Source organism: Ranitomeya variabilis, chromosome 4, assembly GCF_051348905.1.
Source record: "Ranitomeya variabilis isolate aRanVar5 chromosome 4, aRanVar5.hap1, whole genome shotgun sequence".
NCBI classification, from domain to species: domain Eukaryota; kingdom Metazoa; phylum Chordata; class Amphibia; order Anura; family Dendrobatidae; genus Ranitomeya; species Ranitomeya variabilis.
In genome coordinates, this window is record NC_135235.1 from 473,249,728 (window position 1) to 473,269,311 (window position 19,584).

Consider the following 19,584-nt stretch of genomic DNA (forward strand, 5'->3'; position numbering starts at 1 on the left):
ACCGTGTACACTCCATGACTGAAAGCAGGCGGCTCCTGGGAGGAAACAAGTTCTTTTCTCCCAGTAGCCATATTTTTAGTAAGCATTGTAATGACGTCACCGTGCACATGTTCCATCTCATGTCACTTCTTTTAACCTCTTCAGGGTTCTGAAACCTTAGGATACGTGCCCACGATCAGGAAATATTTTCGCTGCGTCTGAAACTCTTGAGTTCAGTCATGCAGGTAAATCCATATGTGTTCATTGAGCAATGCGGATTTACCACATCCACTACATTCTATTATGGACATTTCTCTTGCGCAACACAGGTTGACATGCTGCGGCTCGTAAACCCACACAGCGGGTGAGTTTACTCCACGTCAAATAGAAGCACAGTGGACATGAGATTTCTATAAATCCCATCCACTGTGCTTGTATCGTAGAACGCAGCGTTTTGGACGCAGCGCAGGTGAGCTGCATCCAAAACGCTACTATCCCTGATCGTGGTCACATACACTACAAGTGGTTAAAAGAAGTCAAATGTTTGTTTTTCGGGCGGTTTCTTTGTTAGCTCCTCACCTTGGCATGTCAGGCTTGACATGTTGCTCTCCACAAGAAGAAACGTTACCCCGTAGGACCCTGCACGGTCAGACACGGCCATTACACAGTACATAGCAGGGGCACATTTATAGGATTATCAGCACAGGAACATTTTATTCAACCACATCCAATTGTGGAAGTTATTATTAGGCCGACGTCACACTACCGTAGAATACAGGCGAGTGCGCTGCGAGAAAACATCACATAGCACTCAGACCAGTGTTATTCTATGCTGTATCTCACATCGGCGTTTATTTTCTCAGGCGTATTCGACATGTGTACGTGTAAAATCACAGCATGCTGCAGTTACCCATATATCATCTGAGACTCGCTAACGGAAGCCTATGGGTGCGAGAAAAAAATCGTACAGCACTCGGACGATGCAAGTGCTGTCCTATTTTTACGCACTGTTGTCCTTTGAAAAGCCGGCAATTCATGTGCCGCATACAGTAAGTAGAATAGATAGAGTTGATATATACACATGAAATGCATAGATATATAGATGTCAGTGACACACATATATATATTACATACCTAGATAGATAGGTGTTCCGTGTAGTGTAAAATCATTGCAGGAGCTGACAGGATAGAAGAGATGGATTACATAGAGTAAATACAAATAGAATAGGTAGATATACAGATGTATGTACTGTATGTGACAAATAGGACAGTGTGCAGCTTATTGTACATGTATTTAATTAATAAAAAAATATTTTTCTGAAAAAAATGGCGTTGGCTCCCACTCAATTTTCGTAACCAGCGGAAGGAAAGCCAACGGCTGGAGCCGATGTTTATAGCCTGGAAAGGAGATAATACCCATAGAGCTTCTCAGGCTATTAATATCAGCTCACAACTGTATACTTAGCCTTTACTGGCTATTAAAATATTGAACCCTAAATAAATGATGACCAGCAAAGGCTATGCAGACAGTAGCGGGCTGATATTAACCCCTTAATCCCATTGGACGTACTATTCCTTCAAGGTGACCTGGGACTTAATTCCCAGTGACGGGATAGTACGTCCAGCTCGATCAGCTGCGCTCACGGGGGGGAATGCGGCCGGGTGTCAGCTGACTATCGCAGCTGACATCCGGCACTGTGCCAGGAGAGGTCACGGACTGCCCCCGGCACACTGCGATCAAACATGATTGCAGTGTTCCGGCGGTATAGGGGGCTCCCTGCGTGCTTCCCTGAGTCTCCTACCTTCTTCTCCCTGCAGGCCCCGGATCCAAAATGGCAGCGAGGCTGCATCCGGGCCCTGCAGGGAGGTGGCTTACCAAGTGTCTGCTCAGAGCAGGCGCTGGTAAGCCAGGAGCCCTGCATGTTAGATCGCTGATCTTACACAGTGCTCTGCAAAATCAGCTATCTGACCTTATATCATGACTAGCTATTGAACCCGTTCTACGCCCGGGTGGCGAGCATTTATATTGGTATATGGTCTCCATCCTGGTATGTGCTGCTCCCATCTTGCTCTCCCATCCTGTCATGTGCTGCTCCATCCTGCGCCCCCATCCTATCATGTGCTGCTTCATCCTGCGTCCCCATCCTGTCATGTGCTCCCATCCTGCGCCCCCATCCTGTCATATGCTGCTCCATCCTACACCCCCATCCTGTCATGTGTGTGCCCCCATTCTGTCATGTGCTGCTCCCATCCTGTGCCCCCGTTCTGTCATGCGCTGCTCTCATCCTGTCATGTGCTCCCATCCTGTCATGTGCTCCCATCCTGCGCCCCATCCTGTCATGTGCTGCTCCATCCTGCGCCCCCATCCTATCATGTGCTGCTCCATCCTGCATCCCCATCCTGTCATGTGCTCCCATCCTGCGACCCCATCCTGTCATATGCTGCTCCATCCTACACCCCCATCTTGTCATGTGTGTGCCCCCATTCTGTCATGTGCTGCTCCCATCCTGTGCCCCCATTCTGTCATGCGCTGCTCCCATCCTGTCATGTGCTCCCATCCTGTCATGTGCTCCCATCCTCTGCCCCATCCTGTCATGTGCTCCCATCCTGCACCCCCATCCTGTTGTGTATGCCCCCATTCTGTCATGTGCTGCTCCCATCGTGCGCAATCATTCTGTCATGTGCTGCTCCCATCCTGCGCCCCCATTCTGTCATGTGCTGCTCCCATCCTGCGCCCCCATTCTGTTGTAATGTGCTGCACCCATTCTGCCTGTTCCTGTTTCCATTCTGCCATATGCTGCTCCCATCTTTCTCTCTCCGGCTCTACTGCCCGAGGGTGGCTGTGCTGAGTGCGGGCGGCTGTGCTGAGTGCGGGCGGCTGTGCTGAGTGCGGGCGGCTGTGCTGAGTGCGGGCGGCTGTGCTGAGTGCGGGCGGCTGTGCTGAGTGCGGGCGGCTGTGCTGAGTGCGGGCGGCTGTGCTGAGTGCGGGCGGCTGTGCTGAGTGCGGGCGGCTGTGCTGAGTGCGGGCGGCTGTGCGTGGCGGTGCTGAGTGCGGGCGGCTGTGCGTGGCAGTGCTGAGTGCGGGCGGCTGTGCGTGGCAGTGCTGAGTGCGGGCGGCTGTGCGTGGCTGTGGTGAGTGCGGGCGGCTGTGCGTGGCTGTGCTGGGCGCCGAGTGCTGGGGGCCTGAGCAGGCGGGGACACCGGCGCGCTGTGGGGGTCAGGTGCCGGAGTCGCCGCTAGCTCAGGCCCTGGCACTTGCTATATTCACCTGTTCCACCGATGCGCGCTGCTCCATCCTCCACATCCTCTGGCTGTGACTGTTCATCGCGCCCTCTGAACTGAACGTCACAGGCAGAGGATGGAGCAGCGTGCATCGGTGGAACGCCGGGACAGGTAAATATTGCATACTCACCCTCCTGGCTCGTCCCTGCTTCTCCGTTGGAGATCGCGGTGTGCGTTCATTGCTTACGCATACCGCGATCTCCTGGGAACGTCACTCTGTGGGGTCCAGACTGCGCTTGCGCAGTCTATAAAGGCTTCGGACAGAGTGTGGCTCCCAGCGTTATATTATAGATGCCCCCCCAATATATATTGTTCCCATAAACACATTTCTTTATCTAAATTAAAAAAAAACAATAAAAGTACACACATTTAGTATTGCCGTGTCCGTAACGACCCAACTTATAAAACTGTCCCACTAGTTAACCCCTTCAGTGAACACCGTAAAAAAGAAAAAAAAAAACGAGCCAAAAAACAACGCTTTATTATCATACTACCGAATAAAAAGTGGAATAGCATGCGATCAAAAAGACGGATATAAATAACCATGGTACCGCTGAAAACGTCATCTTGTCCTGCAAAAAACGAGCCACCATATAGCTTAATCAGCGAAAAAATAAAAAAGTTATAGTCCTCAGAATAAAGCGATGCAAAAATAATTATTTTTTCTGTAAAAATAGTTTTTATCGTATAAAAGCGCCAAAACATAAAGAAATGATATAAATGAGGTATTGCTGTAATCGTACTGACCCGAAGAATAAAACTGCTTTATCCATTTTACCAAACGCGGAATGGTATAAGCGCCTCCCCCAAAAGAAATTAATGAATAGCTGGTTTTTGGTCATACTGCCTCACAAAAATCGGAATAAAAAGCGATCAAAAAATGTCACGTGCCCAAAAATGATACCAATAAAAACGTCAACTCGTCCCGCAAAAAACAAGACCTCACATGACTCTGTGGACCAAAATATGTAAAAATTATAGCTCTCAAAATGTGGTAACGCAAAAAAATATTTTTTGCAATAAAAAGCGTCTTTTAGTGTGTGACGGCTGCCAGTCATAAAAATCCACTAAAAAAAACCCGCTATAAAAGTAAATCATACCCCCCTTCATCACCCCCTTAGTTAGGGAAAAATAAAAAAAATTAAAAAATGTATTTATTTCCATTTTCCCATTAGGGTTAGGGTTGGGGCTAGGGTTAGGGTTTGGATTACATTTACGGTTGGGATTAGGGTTAGGGGTGTGGTTAGGGTTATGGTTAGGATTAGGGTTAGGGGTGTGTTTGGGTTAGGATTTCAGTTAGAATTGGGGGTTTCCACTGTTTAGGCACATCAGGGCTCTCCAAACGAGACATGGCGTCCGATCTCGATTCCAGCCAATTCTGCGTTGAAAAAGTAAAACAGTGCTCCTTCCCTTCCGAGCTCTCCCGTGCGCCCAAACAGGGGTTTACCCCAACATATGGGGTATCAGCGTACTCAGGACAAATTGGGCAACAACTTCTGGGGTCCAATTTCTTGTTACCCTTGGGAAAATAAAAATTTGGGGGGGCTAAAAAACCATTTTTGTAGGAAATAAATGATTTTTTATTTTCACGGCTCTGCGTTATAAAGTGTAGTGAAACACTTGGGTGTTCAAAGCTCTCAAAACACATCTAGATAAGTTCCTTAGGGGGTCTACTTTCCAAAATGGTGTCACTTGTGGGGGGTTTCAATGTTTAGGCACATCAAAGGCTCTCCAAATGCAACATGGCGTCCCATCTTAATTCCAGCCAATTTTGCATTGAAAAGTCAAACCGCGCTCCTTCCCTTCCGAGCTCTGCCATGCACCCAAACAGTGGTTTACCCCCACATATGGGATATCAGTGTTCTGAGGACAAATTGCACAACAACTTTTGGGGTATAATTTCTTCTGGTACCCTTGGGAAAATAAAAAAATTGGGGGCGAAACGTTCATTTTTGTGAAAAAATATTATTTTTTATTTTGACGGCTCTACATTATAAACTTCTGTGAAGCACTTGGTGGGTCAAAGTGCTCACCACACATCTAGATAAGTTCCCTAGGGGGTCTACTTTCCAAAATGGTGTCACTTGTGGGGGGTTTCAATGTTTAGGCACATCAGGGGCTCTCCAAATGCAACATGGCATGCCATCTCAGTTCCTGTCAATTTTGCATTGAAAAGTCAAATGGCGCTCCTTCCCTTCCGAGCTCTGCCATGCGCCCAAACAGTGGTTTACTCCAACATATAGAGTATCGGGGTACTCAGGACAAATTGTACAACAACTTTTGGGGTCCATTTTCTCCTGTTACCCTTGGTAAAATAAAACAAATTGGAGCTGAAGTAAATTTTTGGTGAAAAAAAAATTAAATGTTCATTTTATTTTTTTTAAATTCCTGTGAAGCACCAGAAGGGTTAGTAAACTTCTTGCATGTGGTTTTGAGCACCTTGAGGAGTGCAGTTTTTAGAATGGTGTCACACTTAGTTATTTTCTATCATATAGACCCCTCAAAATGACTTCAAATATGATGTGGTCCCTAAAAAAAAATGGTGTTGTAAAAATGAGAAATTGCTGGTCAACTTTTAACCCTTATAACTCCCTAAAATGTTGTTTCCAAAATTGTGCTGATGTAAAGTAGACATGTGGGAAATGTTACTTATTAAGTATTTTGTGTGACATATCTCTGTGATTTCAGGGCATAAAAATTCAAAGTTGGAAAATGGCGAAATTTTCTCCAAATTTCCATTTTTTTCACAAATAAACGCAGGTAATATCAAAGAAATTTTACCACTATCATGAAGTACAATATGTCTCGAGAAAACAATGTCAGAATCATCGGGATCCGTTGAAGCGTTCCAGAGTTATAACCTCATAAAGGGACAGTGGTCAGAATTGTAAAAATTGGCCTGGTCATTAACGTGCAAACCACCCTCGGGGCTTAAGGGGTTAATAGCCTAGGAAGGGGCCATGGATACTGGCCCCACCCCCAAGCTAAAAACATCAGCCCTCAGCCACCCCAGAAAAGTCGCATCTCTACATTTCGCTGCCAGCTTTTGCCAGGGGTGTCTTTTTTAGTAGAGGGTTTTTCAAAACCAATTGATATTTTCCTGTAGTACATTTAAAGGGAACCTGTCACCCCGTTTTTTAAAGATGAGATAAAAATAGCGTTAAATAGGGGCAGAGCTGTGCTTTACATTAGTGTCTTTTTTGTGCCTTTATTCCCCAGCTATGCTGCCGAAATACCTTTGTAAAGTCGCCGTTTTGGGCTGTCACTCACGCTGGTCTGGTCAAATGGGCGTGGTGACATCGCTGTTTCTTCCCCCAGATCTTGCTTATCTGTTTGTTGGTGGCGTAGGGGTTTGCGCATGTCCAACTGCCGAATCCACTGCGCAGGTGAAGAAAAAGAGCGTGATCTGCGCTATTCCCCTGATGGTCGGTGGGGGCAGCCATCTTCCTGAGGCCGTGCGTGCGCAGATGGAGTGCTCTGCTGCACGGGGCTTCAGGAAAATGGCCGCCGCGATCTCCATCTGCGCACGCGCGGCATCCCGCGGCCATTTTCCTGAAGCCCCGTGCAGCAGAGCACTCCATCTGCGCACGCGCGGCCTCAGGAAGATGGCCGCCCCCACTGATCACCAGGGGAATAGCGCAGATCGCGCTCTTTTTCTTCACCTGCGCAGTGGATTCGGCAGTTGGATATGCGCAAACCACTACACCACCAACGGACAGATAAGCAAGATCTGGGGGAAGAAACAGCGATGTCACCACGCCCATTTGACCAGACCAGCGTGAGTGACAGCCCAAAACGGCGACTTTACAAAGGTATTTTGGCAGCATAGGTGGGTAATAAAGGCACAAAAAAGACTCTAATGTAAAGCACAGCTCTGCCCCTATTTTACGCTATTTTTATCTCATCTTTAAAAAACGGGGTGACAGGTTCCCTTTAAGCCTAGCAACTGTTTTATATGTACATATACTGTACCTTGTACTGAGGCCCCATTGATTATTGTGAGGTGGTAAATAAATAGTATAACAACATATATAGTGGTGACCTGTGTTAAGGGACGTCACAGTACCTTGAGTTGCTCTTTACAGCTACCCATTTTTACTCTCTGTGCTATATATCACAGGATACCCCTCCTTATCAAGATTTTTTGTGCTTGGCGTTCCCTATATGGCATTTTCTGCTTTTTTATCATGTGCTTTTTGATTATGAGTCTTTAAATATTGTTCAATAAAATTAATTATTTTATTCTTAATGACCTCTTTTGGGACCTCTTCTTTACTCCCATATTTATTTACATATGGGATTTTGTTTGTGTGTGTGTGTATGTGTATATATATATATATATATATATATGTGTGTGTGTGTGTGTGTGTGTGTTTTGATGAATATTTCCTTTGAAAATGATGTGTAAATGACAGAGAATTGCAACTCTCGGCAGGGAGACTCGGACCGATTTTTCATACATTAAGGCCATGTTCACACTTAGCGGTTTTTAACGCGGATCCGCGGCGATTTTGATGCTGCGGGTCCGCAGCAGTTTCCATAGCGTTTACATTAACATGTAAACCCTATGGAAACCGCAAACCGCAGTGCACATGCTGCGGGAAAAACCGCGCAGAATCGCAGCGGTTTAAAACCCGCAGCATGTCACTTCTTTGTGCAGATTTGCAGCGATTCTGCACCCATAGAAATGCATTGAACCGCTTACTTCCCGCATGGGGCTGTGCCCACGTTGCGGGAAGTAAGCGGATAATGTGCGGGTGGTACCCGGGGTGGAGGAGAGGAGACTCTCCTCCAGGCGCTGGGAACCATATTAGTGTAAAAAAAAAAGAATTATAAAATAAAAAATAATGCTATACTCACCTCTCAGCGCTGCCCGCGGCTGTCCGGTCTCAGTTTCTGTGCCGAGCAGGACCTGCGGTGACGTCGCGGTCACATGACCATGATGACGCCGCGGTCACATGACCGTGACGTCACGAAGGTCCTTCTCGGCACAGCATCTTTGGAACCAGACCGCCGAGTGCAGCGCCGAGGAGATCGGGACGTCAGAGGGTGAGTATAGCCAATTTTTATTATTTTTAACATTACTATTGATGCTGCATATTGCTGCATATGCAGCATCAATAGTATAGGCGGAAACCGCGGAACAAACCGCGATAAATCTGCAGGGATAACCCGCAGCGGTTTTGCCCTGCAGATTTATCAATTCCGCTGCGGGAGAACCCGCAGAGGTCACACGCAAAGTGTGAACATGGCCTTAATGTTACTTCGGCCTAATGCCAAAATCTGTTGATTTAAATAAACTGTTTGTTGGAAAATCCCTTTAAGAACTCCATGAATCCTGTCTTCTGCCTGTATGCTTCAAAAGCTGTGAAGGGAATCCTGCTGCTACTTAGAATTTATTCAAACAATATAGTTGTAAGTACAGTATGTCAGTTGTCGGTGTGTCTTTGTGAAAAAGACTGCAAAAACACTATTGGTTGCCATGTGAAAACACCCATAGAACTGCACACTCTTCCAAACCTCCTGGGCTTCTAACCATGATGACTTTAAAGGGAACCTGTCACCCCCAAAATCGAAGATGAGCTAAGCCCACGGCATCAGGGGCTTATCTACAGCATTCTGTAATGCTGTAGATAAGCCCCCGATGTATCCTGAAAGATGAGAAAAAGAGGTTAGATTATACTCACCAGGGCGGGCGGTCCGATCCGGTGGGCGTCACAGTTCGGTCCGGGGCCTCGCACCTTCATAGGATGATGTCCTTTTCTGGTCTTCACGCTCCGGCGCAGGCGTACTTTGTCTGCCCTGTTGAGGGCAGAGCAAAGTACTGCAGTGCGCAGGCACCGGGAAAGGTCAGAGAGGCCCGGCGCCTGCGCACTGCAGTACTTTGCTCTGCCCTCAACAGGGCAGACAAAGTACGCCTGCGCCGGAACCGCAGCGTGAAGACCAGAAGAGGACGTCATCTGATGAAGATGGGAGTTGCTGGACTGGACCGCGACACCCATCGGACCGGACCGGGACCGCCCCTGGCTGAGTATAATCTAACCTCTTTTTCTTATCTTTCAGAATACATCGGGGGCTTATCTACAGCATTCCAGAATGCTGTAGATAAGCCCCTGATGCTGGTGGGCTTAGCTCACCCTCGATTTTGGGGGTAAAACAGGTTCCCTTTAATCCCATTTAGATAGTAGAAGACATTTATGCACCTAGTGCGAGTGCTGTATATACACTCATGTGTAGTGGGAGGGAATGTGTGATTGCGTATGTATGTGCTAAGTGACCGTATTAATTTTACACTATTTTTTACAATATGGCCAGTTTTTCTTTTATGGTATGATCAGCAGTAAGTGTGCGTGTGTGGATTATTATTTTTTTTTTTTAATGTCAGTGGTGGAAAAACTGTAATATAAAAAAAAACACCGAAAGAATTACCATGCTGTGTTTAAAAAATAATGCACCACAGGTCAAAAAAGGCAAAGAAAAAAACGAATCCACCTTATAGATGAGATTTTAAAAATATCTTTTGTTTTGCTGTTATCGTAAATGCTTTGTTTCTTCCTCATGGAAAAAAATAGACATGCTATGTGTGAACAAGCCCTTAGTTACATTTGAAGAGGGTTGTGTGCATACTATCTGAAAAGTGCTGTTGGAGCAGATGAGCTACCCCTATCACTATATTGCCTGTGGTGTAATTTTGTGTTATTTGTCTTCAGCTTTAACGCTGAACCCGGCGATATTGATGGTTTCGGACCACCCTATAATGTGTATGGGAGCGCCGGCCAACTCGTGGTCAGGGAAGATGTTGATCAGGCATGTGTGATTTCAGTCTGCTGATCTCATCGTTCTCTTGGAGATAAGCTGCTGGTAAAGATGTATGTCAGCGGCGTTCTCATAGAGAAAACAGGAGCGATCATATGGGAGAGCCAGCCGAGATGGTAACATTCGGCTGAAGCAGCGGCCATTTAATGCATATGGTCAGCTTTATAATGACTGCTCACAGCTGACCTTTACATACAAAGACATGTTAGTATTGCGAACCAGTGAATCTTAGTCTTTTTTACAATAATTCTGGTAATTAATAATTAATTATGGAAAACTGAAAAAAAGTCTTAAAGGGAATCTGTCACCCCAAAAATCATATATAAGCTAAGGCCACCGGCATCAGGGGCTTATCTACAGTATTCTGTGATGCTGTAGATAAGCCTCCGATGTTACCTGAAAGGTAAGAAAAACAGGTTATATTATACTCACCCAGGGGCGGTCCCGGTTCGTTTCAGTTTCGATGGGCGTCGCGGTCCGGCTCCTCCCATCTTCATACGATGACGTCCTCTTCTTGTCTTCTTGCCACAGCTCCGGCGCAGGCGTACTTTGCCCTGTTGAGGGCAGAGCAAAGTACTGCAGTGTGCAGGTGCCGGGCCTCTATGACCTTTCCCAGCGCCAGGAGAAGAGGACATCATCGTATGAAGATAGGAGGCGGTGAACCGGACCGCGACGCCCATCGGACCGGACCGCCCCTGGGTGAGTATAATATAACCTGTTTTTCTTACCTTTCAGAATACATCGGGGGCTTATCTACAGCATTCTAGAATGCTGTAGATAAGCCCCTGATGCCGGTGGGCTTAGCTCATATACGATTTTTGGGGTGACAGATTCCCTTTAAATACATTTAGCATAAAAACTTATAAAGCAGCAAAAATGAGCCCTGTTGGATAAGAAGCACACTGCTAGTAATGTTTATTGATATAACAGATAGCCTTTCATTTGCGTTATGTAATGTGAGCCTTGCTTTGTAGAATAAGAGGTACACGAGGAGGATGCTCCCAGCTCCAGCGCTGTATCACTATGTATGGGAGATCAGCTCAGGAGACGTGGCTGCTGGATCCACCGTGAGGACGTTCGGAAGGTTGGAAGCGCTATCTTCTATTTTATAAACCTTCTGTTATCACAGTTTAGATAAATTGATTTTTGTTCTTTCTTACTGACTGCAGGCAGAATACTATATACAGTAAGGCTATGTGCAAACATCGCAGAAATGTTGTGGAAATGTCTGCAGCATTTCCGCAACTCCCTGCTGCGTGTAAAATGCATGCGGAATTCGCATGCGTTTTCCCGCAAAACACAAGCGTTTTGCAAGCGTTTTTAGCTTGCAGAATGCTTGCGTTTTCCAAGTGATTTGAAGCATCGCTTGGAAAAGTGATTGACAAGTTGGTCACACTTGTCAAGCATAGTGCTTGACAAGTGTGACCAACTTTTTACTATTGATGCTGCCTATGCAGCATCAGTAGTAAAAGATAGAATGTTAAAAATAATTTAAAAAAATATGATTATTCTCACCTTCCGACGGCCCCAGATCTCCTCAGCGGCGCTCCCGGTACGTTCCGTTCCCAGGGATGCTTTGCGCGAAGGACCTTTGTGATGTCACGGTCGCATGACAGCGACGTCATCCCAGGTCCTTCGCGCAATGCATCCCTGGGAACGGAAGCCGCCTCGTGCACCACTGAGAGGTGGGAGGACTCTGGGGGCCATCAGAAGGTAAGTATATCCTTATTTTTTATTTTAATTCTTTTTTTTTTTACAGAAATATGGATCCCAGGGCCTGAAGGAGAGTCTCCTCTTCTCCAGACCCGGGAACCATCCGCACATGAGCGCTCACTTTACGCATGGTGGGCATAGCCATATGGGTAAAGTGAGCTTTTCAATGCAATCCTATGGCTGCGGAATCGCCGCGATTCCGCAGAAATAATGAACATGCTGCAGATTTTACCGCTATGCGATTCCACAGTGGGAAAATCCACAGCATGGGCACAGCAACTGCGGAATCCCATAGGATTACATGGGAATGCGTTTTTTAAGCGTTTTTATGCGTTTCCGCTGCGGCAAAAAACGCATCAGAAACGCATAAAAACGCAACGTGGATACACAGCCTAAAGCAAAAGGCAGCACAAGAAAACAGAGGGGAACCAAAATATGTGTAACCCTTAACCCCTTCATGACCCAGCCTATTTTGGCCTTAATGACCTTGCCATTTTTTGCAATTCTGACCAGTGTCCCTTTATGAGGTAATAACTCAGGAACGCTTCAACGGATCCTTGCGATTCTGAGATTGTTTTTTCGTGACATATTGGGCTTCATGTTAGTGGTAAATTTAGGTCGATAATTTCTGAGTTTATTTGTGAAAAAAACGGAAATTTGGCGAAAATTTTGAAAATTTTGCAATTTTCACATTTTGAATTTTTATTCTGTTAAACCAGAGAGTTATGTGACACAAAATAGTTAATAAATAACATTTCCCACATGTCTACTTTACATCAGCACAATTTTGGAAACAAATTTTTTTTTTGCTAGGAAGTTATAAGGGTTAAAATTTGACCAGTGATTTCTCATTTTTACAACAAAATTTACAAAACCATTTTTTTTAGGGACCACCTCACATTTGAAGTCAGTTTGAGGGTTCTATATGGCTGAAAATACCCAAAAGTGACACCATTCTAAAAACTGCACCCCTCAAGGTGCTCAAAACCACATTCAAGAAGTTTATTAACCCTTCAGGTGTTTCACAGCAGCAGAAGCAACAAGGAGGGGAAAAATTAACATTTAACTTTTTAGTCACAAAAATGATCTTTTCGCAACAATTTTTTTATTTTCCCAAGGGTAAAAGGAGAAACTGGACCACGAATGTTGTTGTCCAATTTGTCCTGAGTACGCTGATACCTCATATGTGGGGGTAAACCACTGTTTGGGCGCACGGCAGGGCTCGGAAGGGAAGGAGCGCCATTTTACTTTTTGAATGATAAATTGGCTCCAATCTTTAGCGGACACCATGTCGCGTTTGGAGAGCCCCCGTGTGCCTAAACATTGGAGCTCCCCCACAAGTGACCCCATTTTGGATACTAGACCCCCCAAGGAACTTATCTAGATGCATAGTGAGCACTTTAAACCCTCAGGTTCTTCACAAATTGATCCGTAAAAATGAAAAAGTACTTTTTTTTCACACAAAATTTCTTTTAGCCTCAATTTTTTCATTTTCACATGGGCAACAGGATAAAATGGATCCTAAAATTTGTTGGGCAATTTCTCCTGAGTACGCCGATACCTCATATGTGGGGGTAAACCACTGTTTGGGTGCACGGCAAGGCTTGGAAGGGAAGGCGCGCCATTTGACTTTTTGAATGGAAAATTAGCTCCAATCGTTAGTGGACACCATGTTGCGTTCGGAGAGCCCCTGTGTGCCTAAACATTGGAGCTCCCCTACAAGTGACCCCATTTTGGAAACTAGACCCCCCCAAGGAACTAATCTAGATGTATAGTGAGCACTTAAAACCCCCAGGTGCTTCACAGAAGTTTATAACGCAGAGCCATGAAAATAAAAAAATATTTTTCTTTCCTCAAAAATGATTTTTAGCCCGGAGTTTTTTATTTTCCCAAGGATAATAGGAGAAATTGGACCCCAAATGTTGTTGTCCAGTTTGTCCTGAGTACGATGATACCCCATATGTGGGGGTAAACCACTGTTTGGGCGCACGGCAGGGCTTGGAAGGGAAGGCACGCCATTTGGCTTTTTGAATGGAAAATTAGCTTCAATCATTAGCGGACACCATGTCGCGTTTGGAGAGCCCCTGTGTGCCTAAACATTGGAGCTCCCGCACAAGTGACCCCATTTTGGAAACTAGACCTCCCAAGGAACTAATCTAGATGTGTGGTGAGCACTTTGAACCCTCAAGTGCTTCACAGAAGTTTATAACGCAGAGCCATGAAAATAAAAAAATATTTTTCTTTCCTCAAAAATGATTTTTTAACCCACAATTTTTTATTTTCCCAAGGGTAACAGGAGAAATTGGACCCCAAAAGTTGTTGTCCAGTTTCTCCTGAGTACGCTGATACCCCATATGTGGGGGTAAACCACTGTTTGGGCACATGGCGGGGCTCGGAAGGGAAGTAGTGACGATTTGGAATGCAGACTTTGATGGAATGGTCTGCGGGAATCATGTTACGTTTGCAGAGCCCCTGATGTGCCTAAACAGTAGAAACCCCCCACAAGTGACCCCATTTTGGAAACTAGACCCCCCAAGGAACTTATCTAGATGTGTGGTGAGCACGTTCAACCCCCAAGTGCTTCACAGAAGTTTACAACGCAGAGCCGTGAAAATAAAAAATCATTTTTCTTTCCTCAAAAAAGATGTTTTAGCAAGCAATTTTTTATTTTCACAAGGGTAACAGGAGAAATTGGACCCCAATATTTGTTGCCCAGTTTGTTGTGAGTACGCTAATACCTCATATGTGGGGGTAAACCACTGTTTGGGCGCACGTCAGGGCTCGGAAGGGAAGTAGTGACATTTGAAATGCAGACTTTGATGGAATGGTCTGCGGGCGTCACGTTGCATTTGCAGAGCCCCTGATGTGCCTAAACAGTAGAAACACCCCACAAGTGACCCCATTTTGGAAACTAGACCCCAAAAGGATCTTATCTAGATGTGTGGTGAGCACTTTCAACCCCCAAGTGTTTCACATAAGTTTATAACGTAGAGCCGTGAAAATAAAAAATAATTGTTCTTTCCTCAAAATTATGTTTTAGCATGTAATTTTTTATTTTTGCAAGGGTAACAGGAGAAATTGGACCCCAATAGTTGTTGCCCAGTTTGTCCTGAGTACGCTGGTATCCCATATGTGGGGGTAAACCACTGTTTGGGCGCACGTCGGGGCTTGGAAGGGAGGGCGCACCATTTGACTTTTTGAACGCAAGATTGGCTGGAATCAATGGTGGCGCCATGTTGCGTTTGGAGACCCCTGATGTGCCTAAACAGTGGAAACCCCTCAATTCTAACTTCAACACTAACCCCAACACACCCCTAACCCTAATCCCAACTGTAGCCATAACCCTAATCACAACCCTAACCCCAACACACCCCTAACCACAACCCTAACCCCAACACACCCGTAACCCTAAATCCAACCCTAATCCTAACCCTAATCCCAACCCTACCCACAACTGTAACCCCAACACAACCCTAACCCTATCCTTAACCCTAACCACAAGCCTAATCTTAACCCTATTTCCAACCCTAGCCCTAATTCCAACCCTAAGGGTACCGTCTCACATAACGATTTACCAACTATCACGACCAGCGATACGACCTGGCCGTGATCGTTGGAAAGTCATTGTGTGGTCGCTGGGGAGCTGTCACACAGACCGCTCTCCAGCGACCAACGATGCCAAGGTCCCGGGTAACCAGGGTAAACATCGGGTTACTAAGCGCAGGGCCGCGCTTAGTAACCCGATGTTTACCGTGGTTACCAGCGTAAAAGTAAAAAAAAAAAAACGTACATACTCACATTTCGGTGTCCTTCAGGTCCCTTGCCGTCTGCTTCCCGCTCTGACTGAGTGCCGCCGTACAGTGAGAGCAGAGCGCAGCGGTGACGTCACTGCTGTGCTGTGCTCTCACTTTCCGGCCGGCAGACAGTCAGAGCGGGAAGCAGACGGCAAGGGACCTGAAGGACACCGAAATGTGAGTATGTACGTTTTTGTTTTTTTTTTACTTTTACGCTGGTAACCACGGTAAACATCGGGTTACTAAGCGCGGCCCTGCGCTTAGTAACCCGATGTTTACCCTGGTTACAAGTGAACGCATCGCTGGATAGCTGTCACACACAACGATCCAGCGATGACAGCGGGAGATCCAGCGACGAAAGAAAGTTCCAAACGATCTGCTACGACGTACGATTCTCAGCAGGGTCCCTGATCGCTGCTGCGTGTCAGACACAGCTATATCGTATGGATATCGCTGGAACGTCACGGATCGTACCGTCGTAGCGATCAAAGTGCCACTGTGAGACGGTACCCTAACTCTAATTCCAACCCTAAGGCTATGTGCCCACTTTGCAGATTCGTGTGAGATTTTTCCGCACCATTTTTGAAAAATCCGCAGGTAAAAGGCACTGCATTTTACCTACGGATTTACAGCGGATTTCCAGTGTTTTTTGTGCGGATTTCACCTGCGGATTCCTATTGAGGAACAGGTGTAAAACGCTGCGGAATCCGCACAAAATTGACATGCTGCGGAAAATACACAGCGTTTCCGCACGGTATTTTCCGCACCATGGGCACAGCGGATTTGGTTTTCCATAGGTGTACATGGTACTGTAAACCTGATGGAAAACTGCTACGAATTCGCAGCGGCCAATCCGCGGCCGATCCGCGGCGGATCCGCGGCCAATCCGCTGCGGATCCGCGGCAATCCGCTGCGGATTCGCAGCCAAATCCGCACTGTGTGCACATGCCCTAACCCTACCCCTAACCCTAACCCTACCCCTAATTCTAACCCTAATTCTAACCCTAGTTCTAACCCTAACCCTAGCAGAAAAAAAAATATATATATTTTATTTATTTTTATTATTGTCCCTATGGGGGTGATAAAGGGGGGTCATTTACTATTTTTTTTATTTTGATCACTGTGATAGGCTATATCGCAGTGATCAAAATACATCTGAAACGAATCTGCCAGCTGGCAGATTCGGCGGGCGCAGTGCGCATGCGCCCGCCATATTGGAAGATGGCGGCGCCCATGGAGAAGCCGGACGGACACCGGGAGGCCCGGTAAGTATGTAGGGGGGTGATCGGATCACGGGGGGGGGGACCGGAGCACAGGGAGGGGGCACCGGAGCACGGGGGGAGCGGACAGGAGGACGGAGGAGCGGACAGGACGACTTAGGGGGGCGGACCACGTAACGGAGCACTGGGGGGGCGATCGGTGGGGTGGGGGCAGATTAGGTTTTCCAGCCATGGCCGATGATATTGCAGCATCGGCCTTGGCTGGATTGTAATATTTCACCGTTTTTTTGGGTGAAATATTACAAATCGCTCTGATTGGCAGTTTCACTTTCAACAGCCAATCAGAGCGATCGTAGCCACGAGGGGGTGAAGCCACCCCCCCTGGGCTGAAGCACCACTCCCCCTGTTCCTGGAGATCGGGTGAAATTGGAGTTAACCCTTTCACCCGATCTGCAGGAGCGCGATCTTTCCATGACGCATACGCTGCGTCACAGGTCGGATTGGCACCGACTTTCATGACGCAGCGTATGCGTCAAAGGTCGGGAAGGGGTTAATATATAATGTTAATAATAATAATAGTAATCTTTATTTATATAGCGCCAACCTATTCTGCAGTGCTTTACAATTCAACAGTTCATATAAAACAGTCATAAATAACACCGATAGTACAATAATTAAAGCTTAAAGCAAAATAATGACCCAGCTTGTAAGAGCTTATAATCTGCAAGTGTTAAAAACCAACCCTGATTGTAGACCCTGTCCATCTGAATTTTAGGAACCTGACCCATTGATCACCAGCGTGGTTTCCCTTTACTGAGAACACAATTTTCACTTCTCAGCAGATTCTCTGCTCATTTCCCTGACAAGCAGGGCAGAAATCGATGGCTATCACTATTGGTCGATTTTCCGTGAACAGGATATTAGTATATTAGTGTCTGTGGGGTGAGAAACTGAGCCTCTGTTTTGGCTCATTAGCTGCATGTGCACATTGCTATACTTTTTGCACTCCAGGTTGCGCTATACTATGTAGGTGAATGTCTTAAAGGGAACCTGTCAGCAGGAATGTGCACAGTAACCTACACCCAGTGTCAGGTTGGCACCGTTATACTGATTACAATGATACCTTGGTTGATGAAATCCTTTTTGTGGTTGTTATTTAATCTTTATTTTCAGTTTTGAGTTAATGTTATGCTCGTGCTCCAGGGTGACCTGTGGGTGGGGGGGATCTTCATGTGGTGCTCTGATTAGGTATTCATAATGCAGACTGCTGACAGGTCATTGATCCCTCACTAGTGCATAGAATGTAATAAACTTGGCACTCAACTTAAGATTTTTAGATGCAATAATATTTTAATGCAATCCAGAAGTAGTACAATCCAGAAATGTTTTGGTCATACCATGACCTTCCTCCGTGTACCGACTGTTTGAAAGAATTAGGTCTGCTGTTATTATTGGATGCAGTTGGCCTGTATGAATTTAACAGTCCTATTCTTGTTTGAAGGAGAAGCAACCAAAAAGACTGGTGATGCTATTATTTGCAGTGCTTTATGCCTGTAGTTTGGCAGGTTGTCCTATAGGAAATGTTCACTACCAGCGGGCATATACCTGTGATCTTTTCACTCTTGCCTGATTGAAGTTTCCTCTTCTGTTGTAACATAGTAACATAGTTAGTAAGGCCGAAAAAAGACATTTGTCCATCCAGTTCAGCCTATATTCCATCATAAATCCCCAGATCTACGTCATTCTACAGAACCTAATAACTGTATGATACAATATTGTTCTGCTCCAGGAAGACATCCAGGCCTCTCTTGAACCCCTCGACTGAGTTCGCCATCACCACCTCCTCAGGCAAGCAATTCCAGATTCTCACTGCCCTAACAGTAAAGAATCCTCTTCTATGTTGGTGGAAAAACCTTCTCTCCTCCAGACGCAAAGAATGCCCCCTTGTGCCCGTCACCTTCCTTGGTATAAACAGATCCTCGGAGAGATATTTGTATTGTCCCCTTATATACTTATACATGGTTATTAGATCGCCCCTCAGTCTTCTTTTTTCTAGACTAAATAATCCTAATTTCGCTAATCTATCTGGGTATTGTAGTTCTCCCATCCCCTTTATTAATTTTGTTGCCCTCCTTTGTACTCTCTCTAGTTCCATTATATCCTTCCTGAGCACCGGTGCCCAAAACTGGACACAGTACTCCATGTGCGGTCTAACTAGGGATTTGTACAGAGGCAGTATAATGCTTCTTTGTCTTCTTCTGGTCATCCTCTTTGTGGTCAACGTAGTTGTCCTAAAAAACGGCCTCGTATGGAATGGGGGTCCCGTCCTTCTTGTTCAGACCCTGATGTCGAGGCCTCTGTGGAGGACCTGTTGGATGGTCTTGGATAGTTCCTTCTAGCATTGGTCCCATCTTTCCAACGGTAGACACGATTTTGCTCATAGTCATCCGTGTCTCTTTGGAATTTCTGTCTCTTCTTATTCTCTGTATCTTGTCTATGCTGGTCCGTACTGCTCTTGATCTTATCTTTCAAGTTAAACGAGTTCTTTGGTGGTGCTAGATGATGTTAATTGTGTCTCGATGTTGGCCACCTTTTCTTTGGTGTAATTGATGGCTTTTTGGAGATGTTCTACTGTGAGGAGCATAAGATCAAATGAGCATTTGTTCAATATTTGTTCAAATCTAAGACAGAATTCAGGGATATCACAGAAGAGAGTGGGCCGAATAGGAACTCTGAGACCCCTTGGAATCCGTTGAGCCCGTAAATATTTAGAAAAAACA

General features: G+C 45.8%; 1 protein-coding gene across 3 annotated transcripts in view; it reads left to right on the forward strand.

Annotated features, from left to right (window-relative positions):
* Positions 1-19,584, forward strand: part of TEN1 (TEN1 subunit of CST complex) — a 38,328-nt gene that overhangs the window by 11,555 nt on the left and 7,189 nt on the right. The window contains exons 1-2 of one of the 3 annotated variants that reach the window (XM_077251804.1): positions 7,055-7,073; positions 11,052-11,161. In XM_077251804.1, coding sequence (XP_077107919.1) covers positions 11,073-11,161 — 89 coding nt within the window. In that variant the 5' untranslated portion in view covers positions 7,055-7,073; positions 11,052-11,072. Of the gene's footprint in view, positions 1-7,054; positions 7,074-8,577; positions 8,677-11,051; positions 11,162-19,584 lie in introns of those variants that run through there. The other 2 variants (XM_077251802.1, XM_077251803.1) reach the window with 2 other exon arrangements.